Source organism: Kryptolebias marmoratus, linkage group LG12, assembly GCF_001649575.2.
Source record: "Kryptolebias marmoratus isolate JLee-2015 linkage group LG12, ASM164957v2, whole genome shotgun sequence".
Lineage (NCBI taxonomy): Eukaryota > Metazoa > Chordata > Actinopteri > Cyprinodontiformes > Rivulidae > Kryptolebias > Kryptolebias marmoratus.
The window spans coordinates 19,212,150-19,236,683 of NC_051441.1; the positions used below are offsets into that span (position 1 = coordinate 19,212,150).

At 42.7% G+C, this 24,534-nt stretch overlaps 1 protein-coding gene across 6 annotated transcripts in view; it reads left to right on the forward strand.

The window, feature by feature from the left end:
• Positions 1–24,534, forward strand: part of nfixb (nuclear factor I/Xb) — a 169,616-nt gene that overhangs the window by 22,194 nt on the left and 122,888 nt on the right. For 2 of the 6 annotated variants that reach the window (XM_037978756.1, XM_037978757.1), the window contains exon 3: positions 60–95. The exons of the other annotated variants lie outside the window; for them this stretch is intronic. In XM_037978756.1, coding sequence (XP_037834684.1) covers positions 60–95 — 36 coding nt within the window. The remainder of the gene's footprint in view (positions 1–59; positions 96–24,534) is intronic. 6 annotated transcript variants of the gene reach the window in all.

Consider the following 24,534-nt stretch of genomic DNA (forward strand, 5'->3'; position numbering starts at 1 on the left):
CTCCTCTCTGCCCGCCTGGACGCTGACCCCTGCTCTCCTCGCCTCTTAACACGCTAAAGTATTACCCCACTCACCTTCTAAACAATGCCTTAGTGGTAAGTCCCTATTTATTCAACATTAGGTGTGTGTGTTATTTTTTTAAATTTTTTTTATTCTTCTTACTTTTCATTTTTCTTTTTTTTTTATTTCTTTTTTAATAATTTTTTTTAATGGTGCTCCTGCAGGGACGCACACGCTGACCCACTCCTGGAAATCCTCCCCCCCACTCACAATTTTATTGAAACATTTTTTTAATGTAATTTTAAAATATTTGTTTTAGCGTCAGTAGAAATTTTATTTTCAATCCAGGCAAATCACTTGTGACATTTATGAACAGAGGTAAAAAAAAAAATCACAGCAAGACATTAAACAGTACTTATCCTGATGTATTCTAAACGCTGGACGTTATAGATTAAATTAATTTATTTCAGTTCCTCTTTTCCTGTCTCATAAAACTCTCTATTGCAATTAGGGCGCAGATTATACAATGGGAATCTGAGACTGATTTTACTTATTGCAATGTAATATCTGCCGTCTATATAGATTATGATAAACTGCATTCTTTATAACAGTTCAAAGAGCATAAAACCCACAAAAATAAATTGTAATCAAACGTTACAAACAAAATATTCTGGCAAAAAAAAAGCCCTTTAGAACAGGTGATCATTAAACAAAATCAGAGCTACACAATGTTCCACATTCATGAGATCTTAGTACCAAATAACATGTATAATAGTCTGTTCTTCACTATTATTAAAGGCAGAGAGCACATAATAATTTTATAAGTATAACAAAAATTTACTCAAATTTCCTCTTAAAAAAAAAAAAAATATATATATATATATATAATAAATACCTTATTTGAGTGCTAATAAAGATATGAAAAGTAAATGGATGTGTTATGCTCAAATGCCTAATCCTGGCTTAGTCTTATGTTTTTAATGATTTAGTACTAACCGTTTCCCTCGTTTAACATGTTTGGGGCGGCAGCCTCCTTAGCGACTGCTACTTTGAAAATGTCGAATTTCTGTGCCTTTCGTTCACACACAAACTGAGCTGTTTGTTGAGGAAAAACCGAGCTGCTTCAAAACCGTTTACGTAACTTTACGAGCTCAGTTTTTTGGCGTTTAAAGGAGCAGAACGTTTGGGGAACAACGACGTAGCAGCCCATACCTCGGAAACCACAACAACAGTGGAGCTGTTTTTGTCGTCTTATTTTACCATCGTCTCACTTCATCCCGATCGTGTCGCTTGAGAACTTTGATGGCGTGCTGAAATCGTTCAATACTGGAGAGGACGCTGTAAACGATGTCCAAATAAAGACGAGCTCCAGTTATTTTGTGGGAAATCTTTAGCCAAGCCAAGCATGTCTGTCTTTGTTTTTTGATATGTTGTTGATGTGGGCGTTCTCACCAAGTAGTGGCACAGATTCCCGTGTTTTTCTTAGGGTCATGTAGCCGGAGAAAAACATATAAATGGACAGAAAAATATGTGTTAAAACGTATACATATATATGTAGTGTAGATGTGGCTGTAGAGTAAAACTTTGTTAAATATAACAAGTGCTAAGTAGTTAGATAACAACAAAAACATTTTATTTATGGAAAACAGAAGCTCTAAAATATAAATAACTGTTTGTTTTTTATCCTTAGTAACCAACAAGTTAATGAAATTTATTTTTTTGGTGTGGCATATATGGCATAGGGCAGTGGTCCTAAAGTTGAGGTCAGGACCCCATTATGGGTCATAACAAACCAAATAGGGAGCGGCGTAAATGATTGAGGTTAATATATTTTTGCTGATATTGTTACAAGAGATAAACACAATACTGAACAATAGTTGTTTGTAAGAATATATCCTTGTTTATTTGGCTCATCTGTAATAGTTTTGTGCTTCAGGAAGCAGTAGTTCGGGGTCACAAGGCGCTGAAACTCGTATTATTTGAGGTGGGAAAGTGAAAACTTTGGGAATCACTGGTGAGGAGAAAGTCGGCTCCGTAGCTGCTCCCTGTAGTCCAAGAAATGTTTGGAGAGAAAACGGCCTCGGGCGAGCTGGCTAACCTGCTAATAGGAAAAGCTGCGGCGTCAGCATTCACCTCCAGGTTCAAAAACTCTGAAGAGAAAACCAAAATGTGCCCTTGGTGGAATATTACCTTGTTACTTAGGCTGGATCCACTTGGCTTGTGGCTGGAACACCCAGGAAGGAATGGGGGGGGGGGAGTTTCCATTAATGGTAAAAGTGACGGATGGTGGGAGGTAAAGGGTTGGCACAGTCCAGGTTAGGGAACTCTGAAATCCCAATACAAGTCTTCTACCATGCTGAAAAAGGATAAATCTATTGTATAATGCATGATTACTTAGCACTTGTTTTTTATGTCTTTTGGTGGCGTCCAAGTCTTATTTAGTTGGGTAAAACTCTCCCTTTCCCGCCATAATTCCAACCATAGTTATAGTCCTGACAGACACCTAGTTGTTTCTTGTTTTTTTTTTTTTTGAATGTTTTCATCAAACCATCCGTTTCTCTAAGAAGAAATCTTTTTTTTGTTTTTTTGCCCTACCTCACCATCAGCTGTAATCTCGTGCTATCAGGGAGCAGCACCTTAAATGAAAACATCAAAGCGGGATCCAGAGCGGGAAAGCTGCAGCCGGTTCGTTTTATGTGGCGATCTGATTAAATGAATGTCATCTATATCTGGATTTCGAAGCCCTAACCTTGCACATATTTGGAGACTAACCCCCCCGCCCCCCTACTTCCCCCCACACTGCATGCTGTCTCTAGCCGCCTCTTCCCATGGCTTGATTTGTAACAGCTGTTTAGAAGNTTATTTTATTTAATTTTACATTGCATACTTTATATCAGGCTATTAAAGCAAAAAGAAACTATAAATATATATATATATATATATATATATATATATATATATATATATATTTGAGAGTTATACACGCATTCCTTTTTTGGCTCTCAGCCTTTATGTGCTGCCATGCCAGTTACAGTCCTGCGAATGATCACTTTGGACTTTAGTTTCACGTTAAAAAACCATCCGCGGCGTCAGTTTTGGGAGCCGCTCCGACTGCTAGTATTACATTTCGCGTACATACATGAAATCATCGTGTCACTGTGGGTTCTGGTTCAGTTAGTTTGATTCCACATATTCAGTTCGGCTTTTGGGGATGTCTGCGCGGAAAAAGTGACGCGGGCCAGCGGAGCACTCGGCGTCGGGCCCTTCTTTCAGGCCGCGCGTTTGACTGACGGGCGGGCCCGATCTGATGCGGTCTCCTTGTGGCCAAGTCGTGCACGTTAGGTCAGGGGACCTGGTTGCCCGAGGTGTTTGGTTTAGGAGGTCACTTAGGGGTCATGACGCCGATCCAGCGAACAACGAACTCCCAGCTGCTGTATGAAGTGGCATTTTGAGTGTTTCTGTCTTCCTTCCAGCCTTCAACAAAGCTGTCCCCCTAACAAAAAACAGCTTCAAAAGTGAGCTTTTGTAGCTTCAGAACTGGTAGCATGTTGTGAGTTATTTGCGCTCCGTCTTTCGAAGGGCTTACGATGACGGTTTTCGTGATTAATGCCTTAGTTTGTCATAAATTGTGTGTGTTTATTGTCAGCTGGTGACTGAAGGCCACCATGTGTCAGCAGCAGGAAATTTACAGCACAGTTTTGTTTTGTTTTTTTTCCTTCCTTTCCCTTTTATTTATATTTATTTATTTATTTATTTATTTATTTTCCCGCAAAGACATTCAGAGCTCTCTTTGGTGCCGGAGACAAAGATGAGATGAGCTGGGCGCATCTTGGCAGCGGGTGATATAGATTTGAATTAAGTAGCATGTAGTTGTTTTTATCTGCAGCCGCATGCAGAGAGAGAGAGACAGAGACAGAGAGAGAGAGAGAGGCAGAACCAACTGCGTCCTATTCAGTATCTGCACAGCTGTCCCAGCATCCGTGGAGAATGGATTCCTACCGCTATTGCCATGGGAGGCTCCAGCCAAGAAGAATGGGAGGATATCCACTGTTTTAAAAGGAAGGCGAGGAGTTAGAGGAGAGGAATACGCTGGTGTTTCTTTTTTTTTGTGTGTGTGTATGTGCATGTGTGTGCCATGCCATCTCCTACTGCCTCGCTCTTCCTGTGCTCATGTCACCTCTGGCATGGATTAGTTTTTGGCACGACCGTGGCAGTGCCCGTGGCCCCACTGCGGTTCTGCGGTCGCCGATATGTTGTGCCGTTGCCATGGCTACAAACACACACACACGCTCGCACACACACACACACACACACGAGTGCTAAATTACATAATTGAGCTAGAATATACACAGGGACACAAAATACTTAGTGTACAATATGAGACAAGAGAATAGGGCCGGGGATGGGGGGGTCGGGGGTGGAAAGGGTTTTTTTTGTTTCTTTTTGGGAAGGATAAAAACCGCAGAAGCAAAGTGCGGTATTACCAGCAGATGCGTTGGCAAATATTTGGGAGCTTTGTCATTTTTGGGGTTTCTTAGCATAGCGTGTTCTGCCCTCAACATATGAGTCAATAATGTAAATAATAGCATGTGGTTATTATTAAAAGTGGGAACCCGAAAGGGCAGTTGAGGGAAACGTGGCAGCACACATGAAGTGCGTGTGTGCGCGCGCGAGACCAGAGTGCGTACATGAAAAGGGCGTGGCGGAGTGGGTTTTTTGCCGAAAGACATCACAGGGCCGTCAAAAACGCACATTTTCGTCTTCGTCCTTCTGCTCCTCATCAGCCTCAGATTGCCTTTTTACATCATCCAGCCTGTCAAGAGCCGGCGTATCATTTCAAACTAATGAACTGTTTGCAGTAACCTAGACCCCCTCTAGGAGCTTTTTTTCAGGACATAAAAATATTAATAACAATAAAAAAAGAAAGAAAGACATTGCAACTCTTAAAATTTTCTGAAGAAATTTACAAGGGTGCCAGGGAAATTCCGACATACGTCTGCTATCCGGACCTGTTTTTGTAACATTCGTAGCTGACAAAACGCAGACGTTTCGATGATTAAACTGTGGAAGAAGTGGACGAGGCGAACTAAGATCAAAAGCTGCTGCCAGTGGCTCATTAATGTCACCATGGTAACCGCACACCTGTCCCTGTCACTCCCTGACAGCACTCCTTAAAGGAAAAACGGTCACTTTGCAAACCCTATATATTGCACTGAAACATTCTTGAACCATAAGTGTCATTTTTTAATGTGTCTTCAGTGTTTTATGTAGGACATCCTGTATGACAAGTTAAAAAACCCCTTGAGTTCCAGTTTTGATGGGAAAGATCTAAGCTAAAATATAATGGAAGTCAATAAGAGTTTGGGTGTGTGCACTCTGCAGTCTGGAGGGATTTGAGAGAAAGATGTAAGTCGTATAGCAGTGAGAGACACATCGGGACAAAAATGACTTTGTTTTGAAGTCTAGACTGTCTAAGAAACGTATAGTGTAGTTTGTGGGAATAAGATGAGTTTTCTGTAAAAAAGTCTGGAGAATTTAGACCGGTGGTGTCTAATCCTGGTCCTGGAGGGTACCTATCCTGCATGTTTCTCTTCTGTGACACACCTGATTTGAGTGACTGAGTGATTAACAGGCTTCTGGAGAATTTGAAGACTTGCTGAAGAGCAGGGAAACAACTAAAACGTGCAGGATAAGTGGCCCTCCGGGACCGGGATTGGACCCGACTGGTTTAAACAGCTGAACGTGTAGTGGTGAAATCTTCAAAACTTGTCAAGCTTAAACTGCGATTGTGTTAGAATTACAAAAAAAAAAAAAGCCAGTTCAGTCATGTAAAGTCCAACTTTCGGTGACCTGTTTAAACCTTGAATGATGCTTTTGCTGTGAAGTATGCCCGAGCTACAGAGCTCCAAAAAGAGCTGTTTTCTCACTCATTTTGCCAAAATCTTATTGTTGATGTGAAAATTGTTCACATTTTTTTTTTGCCAATTTTGCCTAAGCCATGCAAAAATGCCTATTGCTACCAAAGGTCATAGCTCACCAAATATTTATGTACTTTTGCACGAGTTAAAACCAAGCTGATGGCGTTGCAGATTTGAAATAGCAAATTACAGCTGTTCAGCAAAAAGGATGTTTCAATGTTTATGCATCGACACCCTTATTTATTACACTTTTCCTGAAGTTGCACCTGAAGCCAAGTGACTTGGATAATCGGTGACGTCACACGGTGGTGCTTAAACCGTCCCGAACTCTGATCTTTAACTGAGCGAAAACAGAAACAGATGAGCACGAGTGCTAATCATTCACAATCCTGCAGATTAAAGCTCAAACATACAAGTAATGATTATCAAAGTGTGGTTCTCAGGGTTGGGGCCTTTTAAAAAGTGGAGCAAGGGATTAGCGGGGAGCTTTGCACTTGTAATATGTTGCAGTCCGTTACTGCACGTGTTAATTTTCAATTAACTCGCGTTAATTTATCTGTTTTAAAGCCGCTTCAGATGCTTCCACGAGCCTGAAATGTTATTTCCGCAAAGGATCTCTGCAAATAAAGTCACGTTGCGCCTTGCGAAACGAAAAGAAAAAAGAAAAAGAAAAAAGCATTGCACATTTTAGTGTTTTGTCAGTTTTGTTTCATGCCTAGACCCACCGAGGACAGACCGAGAAATGTCTCTGAGCGTGCTTTGTTCCTGCATTGAGTACATTTGAACGGCTGCCAGTATCAACAAATGGAGAGAACGTTGACAGTAATTCCTTCTCTGCTCTTCTCTTTGCAGTCAACAAGTCACATTTCCATCAAAGACGAGGCGATATGATATTAAATCACAGACTTTGTTGTGAAATCCGCGGGGGTCAAGATTAGGACCCCGGCAAAGCCGCCGTATCAGCTCGGCGGATAGAGAGTTGTTGTTGCGGAACATCGACGACCCACTCAAGGTCACTTCAGTGTGGGCAATCTGGGCATGTCCTGCCTGTCTGTCTGACCTATATCTCACTGCACCGGCTAAATATATACAGTAGACCTCTCATTACAAAGCTTCCAGATTAATCTGGATGAAATCTGAGCCCAGTTTACCCTCCGAATGTTTGACTGCAGCCTGCCCTCGTAGACGTCCACGTTGCGCAGGCAGCCTCGCAAATATGCACCGACTGGCCGTAAAAAATAAAAATAAAAAGAGTGACAGATGCAGGCATTTATACAAACATGGCACACAGATACTCGTTGTCACAGTGCAAAACGGATGGTAAATAGCCACGCGTAGTCACCGATTCTGCAACCGTCCGCACACGCAGCAAGGTGTGCTCGATCTCATTTTCAACCGCGCGCACGCAAGCTCCGGTTTGTGCGCTTCGTGCATAACCCACCTGCGCATATTTAATCTCACGAGGCACAGGTGTGCATTCTTTCAGGAAAACAAATCACACTCATTAAGACTGCCTTGGAGCAGGAAACCGTGAGTGTTCTAAATGTGATAAAGAAAAGTGGTTCCACCCCCCCCCAACCAACGCCGCCACCTTTTTTCTTTTTCTGTTTTTTTTTCTTTTCAAGTTTAATTTACTCTGACAGTTCTGTCAAACTAAAAGCGCTCGTGAAATGCACGAGCATCCGTCAACATGGTGGATTTTATCCCGAGCCGTTTGATATTCAGTTGATCTATTAAGGCGGCATGAGCTCTTTTAGCCCTTTTTTTTCTGTTGGTTGAAGACGCCTTTTCAAGTTGTTTGTCGTCTCTTTTTGGTAAACTGCCTTAAATTACTTTGAGTTATCAATTTTAGCTTGCTGCTAACTAGAATCTACTGCAATGCTAGGTGCTTTTGAATCACAAGAGACCACTTCACAGTACTTTTAACCATTTTATGGTGTTTGCTTCTTTTTTCGATTTGAACAGTAGACCCAAAAAAACTTAGGTAAAGGATTATGTGGCCATTTGTAGTCGTCCACTTTGGGTCAATTTTAGCTCCTACTTCAAACGACATTCTTCCTTGGCTCAATAGGGACTCTCAGGTGATTGGTCCAAACATAAGCATCCACTGATCGATGTAGAAAATCAAATGTGGCTGTTTTTGTATTGCTAAAATAGATTCTAGTCAGCCGTCGCCATTGTCTGCTAGAGTAGATTGATTTGACGTGTGCGTATCGGCTCCGACAACTTCTTCGTTTATATATTTGTAGCACTCTGTCAAACTCTGCCTTAAATCAACAACACCCAGCTCTCCGTATGGACTCTTCCATTGTTATTGGAAGTGAACATCGCATGCACAGAGCCGTGGAGACAGTCAGCCGAGCGTTGAGACGTCCCAGATTTCCCCAGGCTGTGCGAAAGCAAACATGTAGATTCTTATGACTGTGCTCTATAGAAGGATCAAGGGTCCCTAAAACCCCTCAAGGAGTCAGTCCTTTTGACAGTTTGGTCCGAAAGTACCTTTTGGTGAAGATCCCTTCTGGGCTTTTAAAACGTACCACCAGTTCATGTAAATATAAACACTTTTTATGGAACACATACATTCTATAGGGTTCTCTATGTGGTTGTTTTAAAGAAGAGTCAATAAATAAGGGCTGCAAAAAGGCTCTACTTACGTTCCTAGCTAGTTAGCAACCATATACTGCATTTAGCTACAGTAACTAACACATTTAGCTAACTGAAATGTTACTGCTATTTCACGACTATTTCATCTTTTATTTTATTTATCACATGCTAACACTATTTCTGAAATTGAGTCCAATTATTAGAAACTGTTGACTTCCTTTTAGCAAATTGTTTATTTGTTTGCTATAAAGCTTTTGCATACTCAACCGCTGTTCTAAGCTACATTGTGATCGACTAATCTCACTCATTTTTCTAATCACATCTCTAGAACTGACTGTCTGTTGTATTTGTAAAATAGTTTTGTGTCTTCCGACATTTCTGGTCTGTTTTAGGTCGCTGTTCTGGCGATGTACTGTAGGTAGCTGTGCTCGTGGCGCAGCATTTTTACCTGTAGCGCTGCAAGTGAAGTAGCTTCTTAAAGCACCTTGGGATGTTCTTTGGATTCGGTTTGGAAAATGGCTTTCAGATTCATAGTGTCTGGTGTCCAGATATCCCAAAACCTATCTAGATCCAGTCTGGAAACGCCAAAACAAAAAACAAAAAAACAGATCCTGGCTGAATGTCGGAACAGGGGCTTAGTGTTCAGGTGTTATATCTGACTCAATATGCAGATTTTATTCAGATGTCTGTTTTCTCAAATTAGTTGAGCTACTTTGCATTCTTTTCACATCCCTCCTGGCAACTGCGATTGTACCCCCCAGGCATAAGTACCCCTGGATCGAAATGACTATTACAGCAAGCCAGGAAAGAAACGCCCAGCTGTTAATCTATGGTGCTTATGTGTTCGATCCATCCATCCATCCATCCATCCATCCATCCATCCATCCATCCATCCATCCATCCATCCATCCATCCAAGCCACAGTTGACGTAGAAGTGACGGTGTTGGCTTCGATTAAATGACACCCAGCCATGCCAGTCAATGATGTCATATCATTTATCTGTTTTTTAGCCATTTCTTTGGTTTCATTCAACTAAGGCTGGGATAAAGGGGCATTGTTTCGTTCACTGATTAAACCTCAGATTTCCCGAGGCTTTCTTTCATCATCGCACTGCATTACCTCATGCTGTAGACAAGACAAAATACAGCCAAGTCTTGGGTCTACTGATTCAATGACCATGCGGGACTGCAATTCACATCTTATTCAACAACTAAGAATTGGAGTCCAGCAGTGATTAAGTCCATGACTTGGCGTCGGCGTTTGAAGGATCCCGTTTTACTTTGCACGAGCTGAAGGTTCTGATTGGGCTTAATAGGCATTTATTGGGTTAAAGTTGGAGGGAAAATCTTTTCCTGTCTTGGGGGGGCGGGTGGAGGAGCGTCGACGCTTGGAGGCTCGTGAACCCGCAAGTCAAACAGTAATGAAAACAGTTGTGACCTGATTTCCAGAGCTAGGGAAAGAAGACAGACTAGAAGTAGGATTTAAAGTTACAGCTAATCATTTACACTAAAACTTAATCATTGGTTGACAAATATGCTTTTTTTTATTTTGTTTCTTCCATTCACCTTCTCGGTCTGTTACTGCCCCTGGATCTACTTTGACCACCCTGTCCGGTGAGAAATAGCTGTCACCCCAGGGAACAAAGTGCTGGAGCTTTCTCCTCTAGAGCAGGAAGTTGGCACATTACCAAGAGGTGGAAAATCTATACTCGGTTGCATAATAAAGCATATCTTTACCTCGTATGAACTCTGAGGAGGCCTGGCAGCTGTGAGCAAGCAGCGCTGGACAGCGGGAGTTTGTGTGTTATTAACTGACTCTGTTTGTGTGGAAGTGTCTGTGTATGTGTTTGGTATGAGTGCGCACTCTGTGCTCCTCGTGGCCTGCATTTTGCTGGACGGCGCTGCGGGGCCCGGAGCGGTTTGAGGCCGCCCTCGATAATGGAGCCGAGTACAGTAGAGTCAAAAAGACCCCTGCCGAAAAAACCAACAACAACAACAAAAAAGAAAGCATAAGGATCAAAGTGGAGTAGATTTGAGTAGGAGAGATCGAGGCCAAGCGGGGCTCAGGGTTAGACGCAAAAAACAACTCTGCGGCTTCTCTTCTTGGCCCCGGTAACTGGTGATCCCAACTCCAGCTGCAGCTTACCCTGAGAGAGAAGAGAGAATTTAGATATAAACTTTCTGCTCTGTTTAGGCTCACAGAAATTGCTATAGGATTAGTGTTTTTCTTTTTTTTTTTTACATGAAAACGTGTATGTTTGACTGGAAAATTCCATGCAGGATGAGGATTTCATGTCACTGCCTCAATATAAAACACAGATGGGCCAGAATTATCTCTACTCGGTGAGCTCATGCAGTAAGACAATCTCTTCTCTTCAAACACTCGTGACACTGTATAAATTCCCCTCAAAACGCTGCATTCGGCTCACTGCCGTTTTGTTATCGACGTGTCAGTCTCGACACAATATTCTCCGAGCTGCAGTCTTGAAGGAGCCCTTTTTGTGATGCGATCGCCTTTAGCAGTAATGGAGAAGGACCGTCTCTTTTGTTGACGCAGCTTTTTTTTTTTTTTTTTTTTGTATTTTGCCGAAATGGGACGTGAAGGGAACTGACCCACATGCAGATGGCTGTCTGATTTGTCAAGCTGCTGTCGGTCTCTGAGGCAACAGAAAAGCCCAGCGAAACCTGAAACCGACCTCATCATGGCCATCATCTGGAATAAAGAACAATTATTTCTCCTACTTGAGGCAATGGGAAGCAGATAAAAGCCACAAGTCCCAAAACCTCACATATAACACTGCAGGACCAATTGATTCTTCTTCCTTCCTCCAAAATTAGTGATTTTTCTTTCATGTAGAATGGTGATGTTAGGAGTCAGGTTTGAGATGGTTGGTTTTTTTCCCACTTTTATATTTAAGTCTGTGTTACTAATTCAGTTTAATTCCGTTTGTTTGTGGAGCTCAACAAATCTCCCAACAAAAAGTCGTCCGTCCAGTTCAGTCCGGTTCATTCCAACTACAGATTGAACCAGTGGTGGTCAGATTCCCATTCAAACCCAGTTCTGCAGAGTCCATTTGAGTCCAATAAGAATATAATGCAAAGCAGTTATATTCAGGAAGGACCCCTTTGCACTGGATGACGACCTCTCTATGATGTCAAAATCAACCAAAATGTGGGTCGACTTAGTGGGCTCCCTAATACAGTCATGGTAGGCTATGGAGGATGCAGGATGGAGGTTGTGGCGGTTTATCACCATGGCGGCAGCATATTCGAGCGGCAGCGGCGGCATCCATGATGTGGGGCCTGCGCTAGCGTGACTTTGTCATGCACAGAACCCGAAGCAGGACTGGCCACACTGGCTATGACTGCAATCACGAGAGGGTCACCCAGACAACCTAATGTGGGCCCGATAGACGTTGCCCGAAAGATGCCAGGGCAAGCAAATAGAACATAGTGAGGTGGCGGGAAAAGTGTCTCAGGGACGTGGAAAACAGCGGGGGAAAGTACTCTAAGAGCCGCCATGATTGCCTCCAAACTGAAAGAGGTTTTCTAGATTTGCCACAGTCCAGCCACGTTCTAATAGGTCACGGAAAGCGTGGCGGGGTTCGCAGCCAGCGTGAAGGGGGTCCAAATTCTAAAAAGCCATTAAGTGAAAAGCTTTTATCTAAAGGAGACGGTGAATTGCGTCAGTCCACGTTGATTCTACTAAAACTTTTGTTGTTCATGGTAAGCCTAGGCAATGCCTTTACTTGGTTAGTATTAGGAAACAGCTACTGGGTTCAAATAAATACACTTTTACCATTCTACAGTGGCATCAATGGACACCATTTCCTCTGCTGCTTTGGTGACACGTCAGTGCGACTCGCCCTGACAACGCTGATTATTTTTAAACCGTGAAACTTCTCGGTTAGAGTTTGTAAAACGATCGCGGCTACCGACACAGGACACCGTCTCGTTTTTTTGACTTCATATGCCGTCGCTGAACTCGTGAGCACTCGGCGTCGGAAACTCTTCGGGGATATTTATAATTTTATTCGCCTCACGAAGCTGCCGCCCAACTGGGTCGTCTCTGGAAGGAGACCCGTCTTTGGAAAACGACAGTCGCGGGCCTCGCGGGCCCAGGCGCATTTTTATCCAAGCCTTTCCTTTTTCTCCGTTTTCACAGCTGAGTAACAACTTGACTCTTTTACTTCATCCAGGTTTCTGGCTGAATAAGAAAGGAGAGTGGGAGTGACAGGAGGTGCACTTTATGCTTTTTTTTTAATAGTCGAAAGAATCAAAGTCTAAGAAAACTTACTCAGACCGCTGCAGTGGCGGCAGAGAGAGTCACTTTCCCTTTTCGCTTTAGAAAGATAATAGAAAAGAAAAGCGGCACAGAGAGAAAAAGAAGGGGGCAGGAAGAAAGAGAGGGAAATGGTGAGTCTGTAGTCTGCCTATTATAAATACAGTAAACTGAGTAGCATTACATGTCCTTTTATTTCTTATACCACTATGATTTGTTTGGTTTACTCTGTATCAATCAGCAGTGGATGTATTTAAATGGACTTGAAGTATATTTGAGAAAGCCTCTCTATAGCCGTGGCTGTTTGTATTCTTCTTTTCTTTCCTTGGAAGCAGACCGTGATTAAAACCGATGATATAGGCATATTGTATTTCCTAGGGGACTGGAAGGAATGCAAATGCATCATAACCATATTATACTAGTTAGAAACAGTGCGCGCTGCCAAGCCTCTGGATACAAGAGAGGGTATACACAGTTACGCTGAAGAGATGGGAGTCCTGAAAGGAGCCAGAATCCCACAACTGCAACAACAAGGGAGGAAATCTGACACAGCCGGACTATTTTTGACATTTCATGGGACTTGCAGGCTCTCCGCTGCGCTTTAAAAGACCGATTTTCCTCTCGGTGGAAAACCCAGCAGAGGAGGCTGCAGAAATAGTTTGTGTGTTTGTGTGTGTGTGTGTATACGTGCGTGGAGCGTCTCAGAATCCGTTTGGCATTTTTCGTTGCGAGGGAAGCATGTTGCTGGTGGGACTTTGGCCCGCACAATCCCTCTTCTGTTAAAACAATGCGCCAGTTGTCCTCCCTAACCTAATTACTCCCTTCAGGGGGAGAAAGGCAACAGCACCAAATCCCATAGTTAGGGATCTCTGATCTGGGCTCTGCCTGCAAGAAAAAGGCCTCATTCATTTCCCTCCCTCCGTCCGGCGCGCGCGCACGCACACACACACGCGTGCGCACACACACTTCATTCTGCTTTTCACAGAGTTTGAGCTCAGCCTGATAGAAGCTAATTGCGCCCTTATGTGTCCCGATGTGTGTTTTTCTTGCGGCCGTAGCATTTTATAGTTGTTGTAAAGTCACTGATGCCGAGGACACAGCTAAAGGCGATGATGTAACTGTACGGTGACACAATCCTGGAGTTTCGTACAGCAGACTGCTGCACGCACGCTATAAATCCTCGGGTCGAAACTTAACACCGGTGCCGGGGCGGAGGGGGTTAGATGGGCATCATACCACTGCTGATTTTGGTTCTTAAAGTCAAAGAAAACCGATGCTTTGAACCGAGCGACATCAATGCAAAGCCCTAATTGGACCTCATCCTCACCCTGTCGTACAAATTTATTGTTAGTGATGAAACACAATGCGCCTACAGTATTAAACACTTCACAAGATGCAATCAGCAATTAATTATATGTAATCACGGAGCACCGGATCACATTAAAAGGTTATCTCAGAAAAGGTAACTGGGTCAGATTGAAATCCAATTACGTTTGGTCTCATTTAATACAGTTTGTTCAAATACAGCCGTAGATGAACTCGTTCCTGTCTTATTCAGAATCAAAAGTCCAATTTAATCCAAGCAGCAAAAGTAGATTTCTGCGATTCATATTAATACACGTACATATCAAACCAAAGATGATTGAGTAACTTGAAAAAAAACATGTGAAACATATTGAGTTTAGGTTTTTTTTTTTTTTTTTAGGTTAAACCTAAAGCTAACATTTAATGACAATAAATACAGATACCACCTTTCTACGCTGTTACACCGATTTCTTTTAAAACTCTTGCTTCAAAGCAGCTTTTTTGTGCTCATTACTACCCGTTGGTTCTCAGCTGAACTCGGTCTGTCGAGCCGATTTTTAAACGACTCGTAAAAAACGCCATTTTTGTCGGGTTCGGCTCCGATTTATTTTCCGAGAAGTCGCACGTAATGCAGAGTAGTCGCTCACACGAGAAGATTCGGTTTGGTTTCAGTGAAGAGTACATTCAAACTAAAGTGACTAACTGAAAGAAAAGCATTTATGAAGATAAAACAGGCACTTCTGGTACAGTCACTGGAGCAGGTGCGCCTCCATTTTCTAAAGCGGCGGTGTAAGCGTATCTTTTTAGTAACTTGAAAGCCGCATGTTATCAATTCCTGCAGTGAGACAAAAGCCTGTAGTGTTTATTGATTCTAGTATTACCTTTTTAGTTACAAACTAAAATAATCATATTAAGAATAAGTGCTGCATTCTGCTCCCCCCGCCTTCCTCCAGCTTTACGATGGTTCGGTCCAACTCAGCTGCCGTTAGCTCGCCAGTCAGCCGGCTGTGGAAATGAAAACGAAAGCTCAAGTTGTGTTTCGAAGGTTTGAACCGCTGACTGTGAGTCAGACAGAGGAGAGTAAAATCTTTGAGTGCTATTCAGAAACTCAGGAAATCAATGAGTCGATTAAAAATGGCAGTAAAAGTCCCGTTATGCTGCTCTTCCACTTTATGATACCCAGCAGGAGCATTTTGGGGTTAACATCTAGCCTAAAAGTGTAAGTTTCTTAAATGTCCACTTTTGATTTCATACCAGCAATCATCTATGAGCTGTTAAAAAAAAAGAAAAAGACTTTTAACGGAAGGTTTGACTCTGGTTTCCCACAGCAATGTACATTTGACCAGTTTGTCGTATTCCACCACTGCACTTTTGCTCCCACAATTTAAAACACAATCAGGCGTCCGTATGTGCACACACGATGCTCAGTCTTTAAAAATCTCCCCTTTGTCAGGCTTATTTAAAAGAAGAAAAAAAACTCAGGTCGTGTGTGGATGAGAGGCGCAAACACAGCAAAAAAATCGACATTTTTAAAGTGATCCCAAATGGTTTGGACGGGGCCTTAACTCTGTTTTAGAAAATGACTAGACCAAGGTCGAATATATTAAATATCAACAACATAACCTTATCACCTTGAAAGAAAACCATAAAATTGGGCTGAATGTTGTTTTCTTTCCACATATTTTTAACTAAACTCTAAAGCAATATGAAGCGTGAAATACCCCATGAGTACTGATACATATATGGGTGTGTGACAGCTAAACGTCAATCGAATGCACTTCACATTGACGTCCGTTAAACTAAATAAACGAATAAGGAAAAAAAAGTTGATAACCAATTATTATACCAGTGGTAAACTGTACGAGCAGTTTTTTTTTTAAAAAAAAAAAAGACAAAATCCTGTCAATTTATGGATTTATTTATAATGTATAATATTATAAGTGTTAGCTGAAATAAGGATGTTTTCATATCTTCATTAGTGTATTGTTTTATATGTTGAGCAGAAAATTGTCCTTTTAACAGCAGTGACTGCTTTTTACAAACAACGTCATCCATTTTCTGACCAAACACCAGTCACAGCTTGTGTCCACAGTATATATTACAGTATTTATCACAAGCCTATTCTCAGAAATGAAGGAAAACTGACCTAAAGTCTGTGCCGCTCCTAAAAAACGTCATTACGTCGACTTCTGACGAGGATGCGACGTGCGTTTGCGTGTCACAGCATTCACCCATAAGAGAAAGGGCCGTTAAAATCCTAATTCTCCCTCAGCCTCAAAGCGGCCGTTGCGTTGGGGCTTCGGAGTTAATATGTGGAGATCGATCGAGATGGTTTACGCTGTTGCGGCTTAGACATCTTTGCTTATGAATGAAAGTAAAAAAATTCTATTTATCAACCCCTGAGATCAAGATTATTCCTTTGTGGGAGAAACATATCCATTATAGCCATTATAGTGAAATAGAATACATTTAAACAACTTTTATCTGGGTTGAAATGATTTCATTTTGGTCACATCAGGACCACAGATTTGAGAAGAACAAGCCTGAAAGACTTTGTGTCTTGGTGGTCAGGGAGATGGAACATCTGGTCCATAATCATCCCTACAGCTACAGATAAAACTCTGCTTTTACCAGCTTTAGCAGCCTCCAGCTCACTTTATTAACGCTATCAAAGCGCAGTGCGCTTTTCCAGCCGTGTCTTTCATGTTTCTTATTATTCTTTGGTTCATTTTCTTTAATGTGAGACTTTGGTTTTCGTCTCGACTCTCTTGGCTGGCCGCTGCTGTGGTCAAGTCTTAAGGCGAGTGCAGTTTTCTATTTGTAATTGGAGTCGAACTGTGCAAACAAATATGTATCTTTCACGATGCCTTTTGGCTGACATTTGCTGACATTTTTTGCTAATTATTCAATTTTTAATATTCAAATACCACCACCATGCACACGTAGAAAAAGACCAAGTGGTCCTACAGCCGATTTCCTACAAGCCCTGCTGCAGAAAACACCCTCTCTGGTGGAACAGAGGTTGCTAGGCGGGAATGTTTGTATTCCTTCACGATTCACCAGTTTATTAGATTGGCGTGGAGGATTGGGCACGTTTTCCAGCAGTAAAATAAAGGTGTAGCTCACCTCACTTTGTAAAATTTCCAAATAAACCAATGATGGCAGAACCAGACACGTGTTGAAAGCGGTTTTTTGGGTATAAGTTTTGCTGAAGATGGCTGCTACGTACAGCTCTATCATGGATGGGAAACTACGTAGCGCATTACTGCCACCTTGTCGTGGTGTTAGTAACGTGTTACTGCTGTTGGAAGCTAACTATATATGCAAATTTGTTTATTTTAACAACTTTTTGCACTTTTGAAGCTGACTCCCCCTCCTTAGTCAGCTTCCAACAGCAGTAAGACATTGCTATCTGTCGGGTTCGTTTTCTTGGAAATCGAAAGGAGTTGTAAGGGTTTACCAAGTCTGTGAGGCTAAAACTGTTAGCCCTTACGTAGCCAACCGTAAAGGGATACGCTCCGGTACAGATGAGGAAGGCACTTTTGAACCGAATGGTTCCAAGGCTTATAAAGACTCTTAGTCAGATTGTGGAGCGCTTGAAACGTGTTTGCTTTCGCATCGCCATGGGAACGCTGGGACTGTGCATCACTTGTGGCCAGTCAGGACTGTAAAGTGGTCCGGTGCCGCCCAAATGCCCAAAGAGACACCATTTAATAGTAACCACGACAAAGTTCTGTTGAAATTAATGATTGAATTAATCATTGTTCCTTCATTGAGTTGATTAAAGTAGACCCCATAGATGCATTGTGTATCTTTAGGTTGAATAGTTGAGTAGTTTGTTGAGTCAACAACTATTGTAATAAGGTTTCCACAGGCACTTTGAGAATTTGACAGGTTTGAATACTCAGTTCCTCCTTACTTCGCCCTCACTTTCACGTTTTGTCCTCATGCCGCTGTTTCTTTTCGCCAGGAGATGTCCTCCATTATCAGTGCTCGCACAGACACCGAACCGCACCTCAGTCAAAGATCCGCCTCTGGACGGTCTTTTAAATTAAGAGCCGCGCACCCCCCCCACACACACACACACACACACACACATGCCAACAGGGACTAATTCGTTTCTCGCGGCCGAGAAAGCTCGCAGCTCGCAGCACATTCGAAAGCAAACGCGCGAAGGACGCAGACCTTGCGGGGCGAGACGGTGGGGGGTTGTGAAGCAAGCGACGGCGGCGAAGCATTTGCATAAAGGGCAGGGCAGCATGCCCAAACAGTGGAAAAAGGCTGGCATCGCGCCTTTCAGACTGGCAGAGAGAGGGAGACAGAGAGAGAGGGGGGGTGTAGTCAATAGTGCATCCCTTGTTCAGAAAGAGGAGGTCCCGAGCTGCTGGCAGCAGAGCACACCAAATCTCTAGTTTGATTGTGTGCTAGATTGGCCCTTTATTTGTCTGATTGCAAAGCGTTCAACACTGCTTTAGAAGTGGGCTTTACTTCTCTGGAGCTTTTATTCAGGGGAGTTTTTACCCCCCCCTCCCCTCCCATGTCTTGGCCTGTTCTGTGATTGTCTCCACACATATGTCTCCGAGTCGAGGCTCAATGCAATCAGCGCATCAGGCAGTTTTGGGAAAGTTTCCGACCTCTCCGTTTTTTTTTTTTTTTTGTTCTTGTCCTCCCCGCCCTTTCTTTTTTTTAAAGAACCGAGTCGCCACCGTACACGCAGCTTCCCGTTAAGGTTATCGACACGGCTGATTCGGACTCGGCGCAGCATTGTCACGCCGCTCTTCGGGCGAACATAGGCCAAAAAGAGACGGTTTTGTGATGTGGTGTTTTTTTTCTAAGAGCTGCTGTTCCCCCCCCCCTCATTGTCGCCTGCGGTCCCAGCAATGTGACAGTAGCAGGGACTGAAAGGGACAATTATTTGTGCGGACATGTTGTTTTTGCCCTTCGGTCCATAAGTAATGCGCGCCGAATCCTTTTTTTTTTTTTTCTTCTTCTCCACATCTGTTGCTGCCCGTGGTTCTTTTTGACCTCCTGAAACCAGAAACCTCCTTTTTTTTTTTTCAGGAAGATCCGTGCGGGTGATTCTGAATCGCTAAACAGATTTCCTTTTCCTTAATTTCATTCCCTAACCAGAGTCAGATTTGAACATTTATTAGATCAACCGGTGTGGTAACTAGCTGATGGCCAAAGAAGCCGGAGGTGCTTGATGGTTTTGAAGAAGATAAAAGCATTCAAAATGCTAAAGGAAATTATTTGCACAGTCAATAATATAGAAACAATTTGAATTTGAACAAATGCAAAACACCCACAAGACTGAATTCCAATAAAATGATAAACAAGGTCATTGAAACTATTTTTTCTTGATTTATCAGAGTGACTAGAAAACCTTAAACTAGACAAAGTGCAACAAAAATCTAACTTTTAGGTAAGATCAAGTATTTAAACTGTATTTAGGCCAAAAAAAACTATACATTGTAAAAGCTAAAAGTTATTTTAGAATTTTTTAGTATTTTAACAATCAAGATGACTCAAAATGAATAAATCCTGCATTTATAGCATGTTAGAAAAGAAACTTTGGACACAAATTCTTCCCAAATCACTTAAAAAAATTGGAAGTAACCAGATAATCGGCTAGTTTAAAGTATAAACATCCTACAGCTTTAATACACTTTCTTCAGTGTGAATGTTAAGGTAATAAATATAAAGAAATCCGCTTTTTTTCCCCCAAACAATCTGTCTTGAATTGATTGTTGTTTTCCCTTTAACTGCAATGCAAAATATTCTGAATGTTTGATTAAAGCTGAACTTAGATAAAAAGATTAAATATTTCCCTTCAGTGTTAAGTTTTACTTAACCACATTTACTCTGGATTTTTTTTCACGGTAATGTTTTCTAAAATCCAGCCTTCATACAGCTTAAAACTGTATATTTCACATTTTCCAGCTATTTTCTCTGTGCAAACATAAGCTCTTTAGCACCAGATTATACCTTATATAACTGTCTTTATAAAGCAGAGGCCATTTTACATCGAAGGAGGTTCCTTTTAGCTGCATGTCGACAACTCCTGTATATAAAATATGCAGAGGTTTTGCAATTTTTACTCTTAAATCTGCTGGTTTGAGTGGCTTTTTGTTAACCTTAAGGTTTTGTTGCATATTAAAAGTTAAGAGATTGGCTCAGGAATACAAAATTGTCTCAAGCCCTGTCTATGTTCTTTAAATATTTTTAAACAGATTTATTTTGTCTTTGTTTCTATGTCGCGTTTTAACCAAAAAAGCTAAAGTAACCACGCCTGACCACTAGGTGGTGAGCGTGTCCTCATTAACGACATCTCAAAATACAAAAGAAAACACATTTTTAGTTTGCCTCTCAAAGAATCTCCCAAAATCTCTTTGTTTTTGTTTTTTTTGTCTTTGTTCTTGCTTATGAATCATTTAGACACTCGATTAAACTTTAACGGGGGCAGGATTAGGATGCAGGAATTAAAAACAACTGGTAAAAACAGCTTTGTTGTTGTTTCGGTTTCCATGTCTCAAAGAGTCCACCAGAATCTGCCTTTTCGTATCTTAACATTAATAATAATAACTCTCCCCGAGAAGTTTTATTTTTGTGCGAACAGGTGGTGGGGACGCAGAAGAAAACCTAAAAAACAAATAACCAGAATATCGGCGCAGTCTCAGGAGAGCAGTGTAAACACGGTGGAAACAGAGATGACTTTTTGACTCGTCAAAGTCAGACTGCTGACTACAAATTTCTGCGGTTCACAGTAAAATGTAGCTTGTAAACGTGCTTCAGATGGAAACAAAACGCTGATTATCCTTTTATTTTCCTGCGGTGAATGCGAGCTCGTCCCCTGAAGCTGCTCGTGAGGCAAAAACCGGACGATTTAAGGACTTTATTGGTGATAACCTGGTTGTTTTCACACAGGCTGGAGTCAGAAACGAGATGGAAGAAGCAGATTTAGGTTGCGTTTTGCTTCAGGATGAGGCAGATTATGATGTAATCCGACACTCAGGTGCTCAGCCTAAACATCAGCTGGGTTACTGACAGAGAGCGTTCGTGGAGCAAACATTTAGCACAACAGAGCGGGAAACTCGACGTGTTCGAGGCGGCACGTTGTGACCCCGGCGGCAGAGCCCCGAGCGTCTCGGCGGTTTTGCAAACACAACCGTGCTGTTCCCGCTCCCGTCTTTCTCCCCGGCGTCCGTGCGACAGGCTGACTTTGGCGTTTCGCGCTCGCCCTCTTGGAAAAAGGGCGAGCAGAGCCCCGCGGCTTTGCCGAGCGGCAAGTTAACACATGAACCTGAAGATCCCTTTCGTTTCGGGGCCCGTGTCGAAATTCCGAATGCAAAAAAAAAAACAAACAAAGAAAAAGGAGGATCTGGTAACAAAGGCGATCTGAGCGAGCCTCTGCGGCGGACGCCGGCCGAAAAGATCACGAGACTCCCGAGCTCGAACATCGTCTCGTTGCAGGCCAGGAGCACCATGTTTACCGATTACAGAGCTGGGTTGTGTTTTTCTACCGGGGTAGACAAACTGGCAGAAGTTAGCCTCTGCAGCTCCTTTGACAGATACTTTGAATCTGGATCTGGTAGTAGGAAGTAGGATTTTTTTCCCCTCCTTTTAACACATGTAAAAGAAGAATACTGCAGCCATTTTGATGTGGAACAATTACTATCTTACCTGTTATAGATAGCTCTCTGAACGAACTCACTTTTTCTTTAGAAACAGAGTACGATTCTGACCGGATTGATGAGCTAACGGCTAGTCTGGAGCATTGACGCGTCTTAAAATACGAGACCAAACGTCCCCGGATACTGTCATTAACGGACGTTGAAGCCAGCAGGGCTGGGTATTTTGGGGAGCTTCCATGTTGTTTTATCAGAACCAGAGTTGTGGAGCTTTAAGTCACCTCCTGATATAGGTCTACCTTGTTTTTTTTGTTTTTTTTTAATTATTTTACAGCTAAAGTGACTAATTGAGTACAGCACAGACCAGGGCTGGGCAATCCTGGTCCTCGAGGGCCCCTATCCTGCAAGTTTTACTTCTTTCCTTGGTCCAACACACCTGATTCAGTGGTTAAATGACCTCTTCATGTCCTGCAGAAGCCTGTTAATCACCCGTTGATTCAAATCAGGTGTGTTGGAGCAGAGAAACAAGGAAAACCTGCAGGATGGTGGCCCCTAAGGACCAGGATTGCCCACCCCTGGCATAGACGCTACTCAGTATTTACAAAAAATACTTGTATACCTTCATGAGAGCCTGCATTCAAAGTACTTTTATTTTATTCTGTTCAGCTTAGACTTGCTGTCCGTATTCAGGGAGACTTTCTTGTCATCGTACACCGGTTTACAACAAAATCAAAATGATATATAGAACGACAATGCCAAAAAGTGACACAGTGGTACATCTGTCATTACCTTTCTATATGTATTTATTTATTTCCTAACAGTGTTTTTATTAGTTTCTACTTATCCTAAATAGCGAGGAGAAATTAAAGATTAGGCAACAAATTCGTAGAGGCGGCCATTGCTGTTATTGGTAACTTTTACATCGCTTTCAGTTTCACATTCTACGTTTATTCACTGTGAACGATGTGGGTATTTATAAGTACAAATAGCAGCAGCAGCTAGCTGTAGCACAGTTTTTTTTTTTTTTTTGCCAGAATAGCTGTAATGCTGGAGGGTGGAGTAAAAGGCGTGAATAATAGCGCTTGAATGCTGAGGACTGGAGGTGTTTCCGGTTGGATTTTTTTTGCTCAAAACGACTCAAATCTTCAAAATGTCACACTGATTCCTGAAAATGCAACTGTTTCAACACCGCCGTCAGGTTTTGCATCAGATGAATATTCTGGCGGAAGCATTGATAATCCTGCTGGACGCGTTCCAGGCTGCACCAGAAGTGCCACAGCTAGCTGCCGCTGTTTGCGCCTGCGCAATTGACCGCAACGGAAAGGTCTGCAAAAATGGAAGTTTTAAGACCCGAGTTGCTTTAAGAATGACGGTCTGCTCAGAATTAAACTCTGTTTCGTCAAACTGAGGTTGATCTTCGACAGGTAGGATACCGTTTACAGCCTCTCCCCAGAAGCCCCGCTTCAAAACGGCTGAAAAGTCTTAGATTCTGAGGTGAACACCATGGCTGATATCTGTCAGCAGTGGGAGAAAACACTCCGTCGCGACACGTCCCGGTTGAACGCACACACACCAAACGGTGCCGCATCAGCTCATCCGTCGTCATCCAGCAGCGTCTGCAGGCCTCCACCTGTGCGATTCCTTCGCAGGCATGAGCAAACATCGCACCAGAAAAAAAAAAAAAAAAAAAACAGAAAAGAAAGAACTCTCCAAAACAAAGTCGCCCGGAGTCACCAACCCTCCTCGGTTTCTTTTCAAGCGCTCAAAGCAATAGCTCGGATGTTCTGAAGTGTGGTTTTTGTGGAAGAGTTCTGAATAATTAACATCTTACCTGTTGTAAGATAATACTCAGACCTTTACGGTGTGGGCAGCAGCAGCTAGCTGTAGTGCTTTGGCTGTGCATTCCTGCAGGAATTTCACAGATTGATGTCAATGTAATGGTTTCTAAAACAGTGTTTTTATGAACCGCTATGAAACTTTTAGGATCAAAGCTTTAAGATGGCTGAACTCCACCTTAGCCTGAGCTGCGGGACTAGCCATTAGCTTGTCAGTGTCAAGGTTGTATAAAGAGTTACCAGCAACAGGGAGGATATGACAAAAAAATGGACCCATCTCTTTGTGGATCAGGTCCTTTTAGTCACTTTTTATGTTCAGCCCATAAACCTGAAGCGCGCAACTTGTGCTCCGAGTTCTGGGACGAAACTCCAGAGACGGGCAACAACCAGGACTGTCTTCCGGGGCCGGACTGTCTCTGTCGGGGCGGACTTCGCTCAATATATTGTGGCAGCCGCGCTGAACGGGGTTGACTCCAAACGTTAATCGGTCGTAGATGTAAAGTCGGTGAATACTTCCTGAGAATTTCATTCAAATCCGTCCAGCTGTTCAGGAGATATTTTGCTAACAGACAGCCACAGCTGACGCCAGTAGTTAGCGGCCAAGCTTTAAAACCAGATCTTGCGCGAGCGGTTGGCGCTCAGATCGTGTGCTGGGGATAACTCGGCTACTGCCACACTGAATTGGAGCTCGGTGCCTGTAAACACTGACCGGGTTACAGCCATTTTTGTGCTCGCTGAGGTCGGTCAGCTATGGCGGCCATCTCGAACGGCGTTGACTGCGAAACCTAATCATCCGTGGCAATCCATCCAGTGATTGCTTTGAAAAAAAAATTAAAATCCTGGTTTGTTTTTACAAACTTTCCCGCTTTAACTCCGTCGTGGAAGACTAAAATCCAGCTGCGGTGTGCCTCCCTCACACAGGCCTCTGGTGGCTTCTTGGACGCCCCCCCACCCCCCCCCAC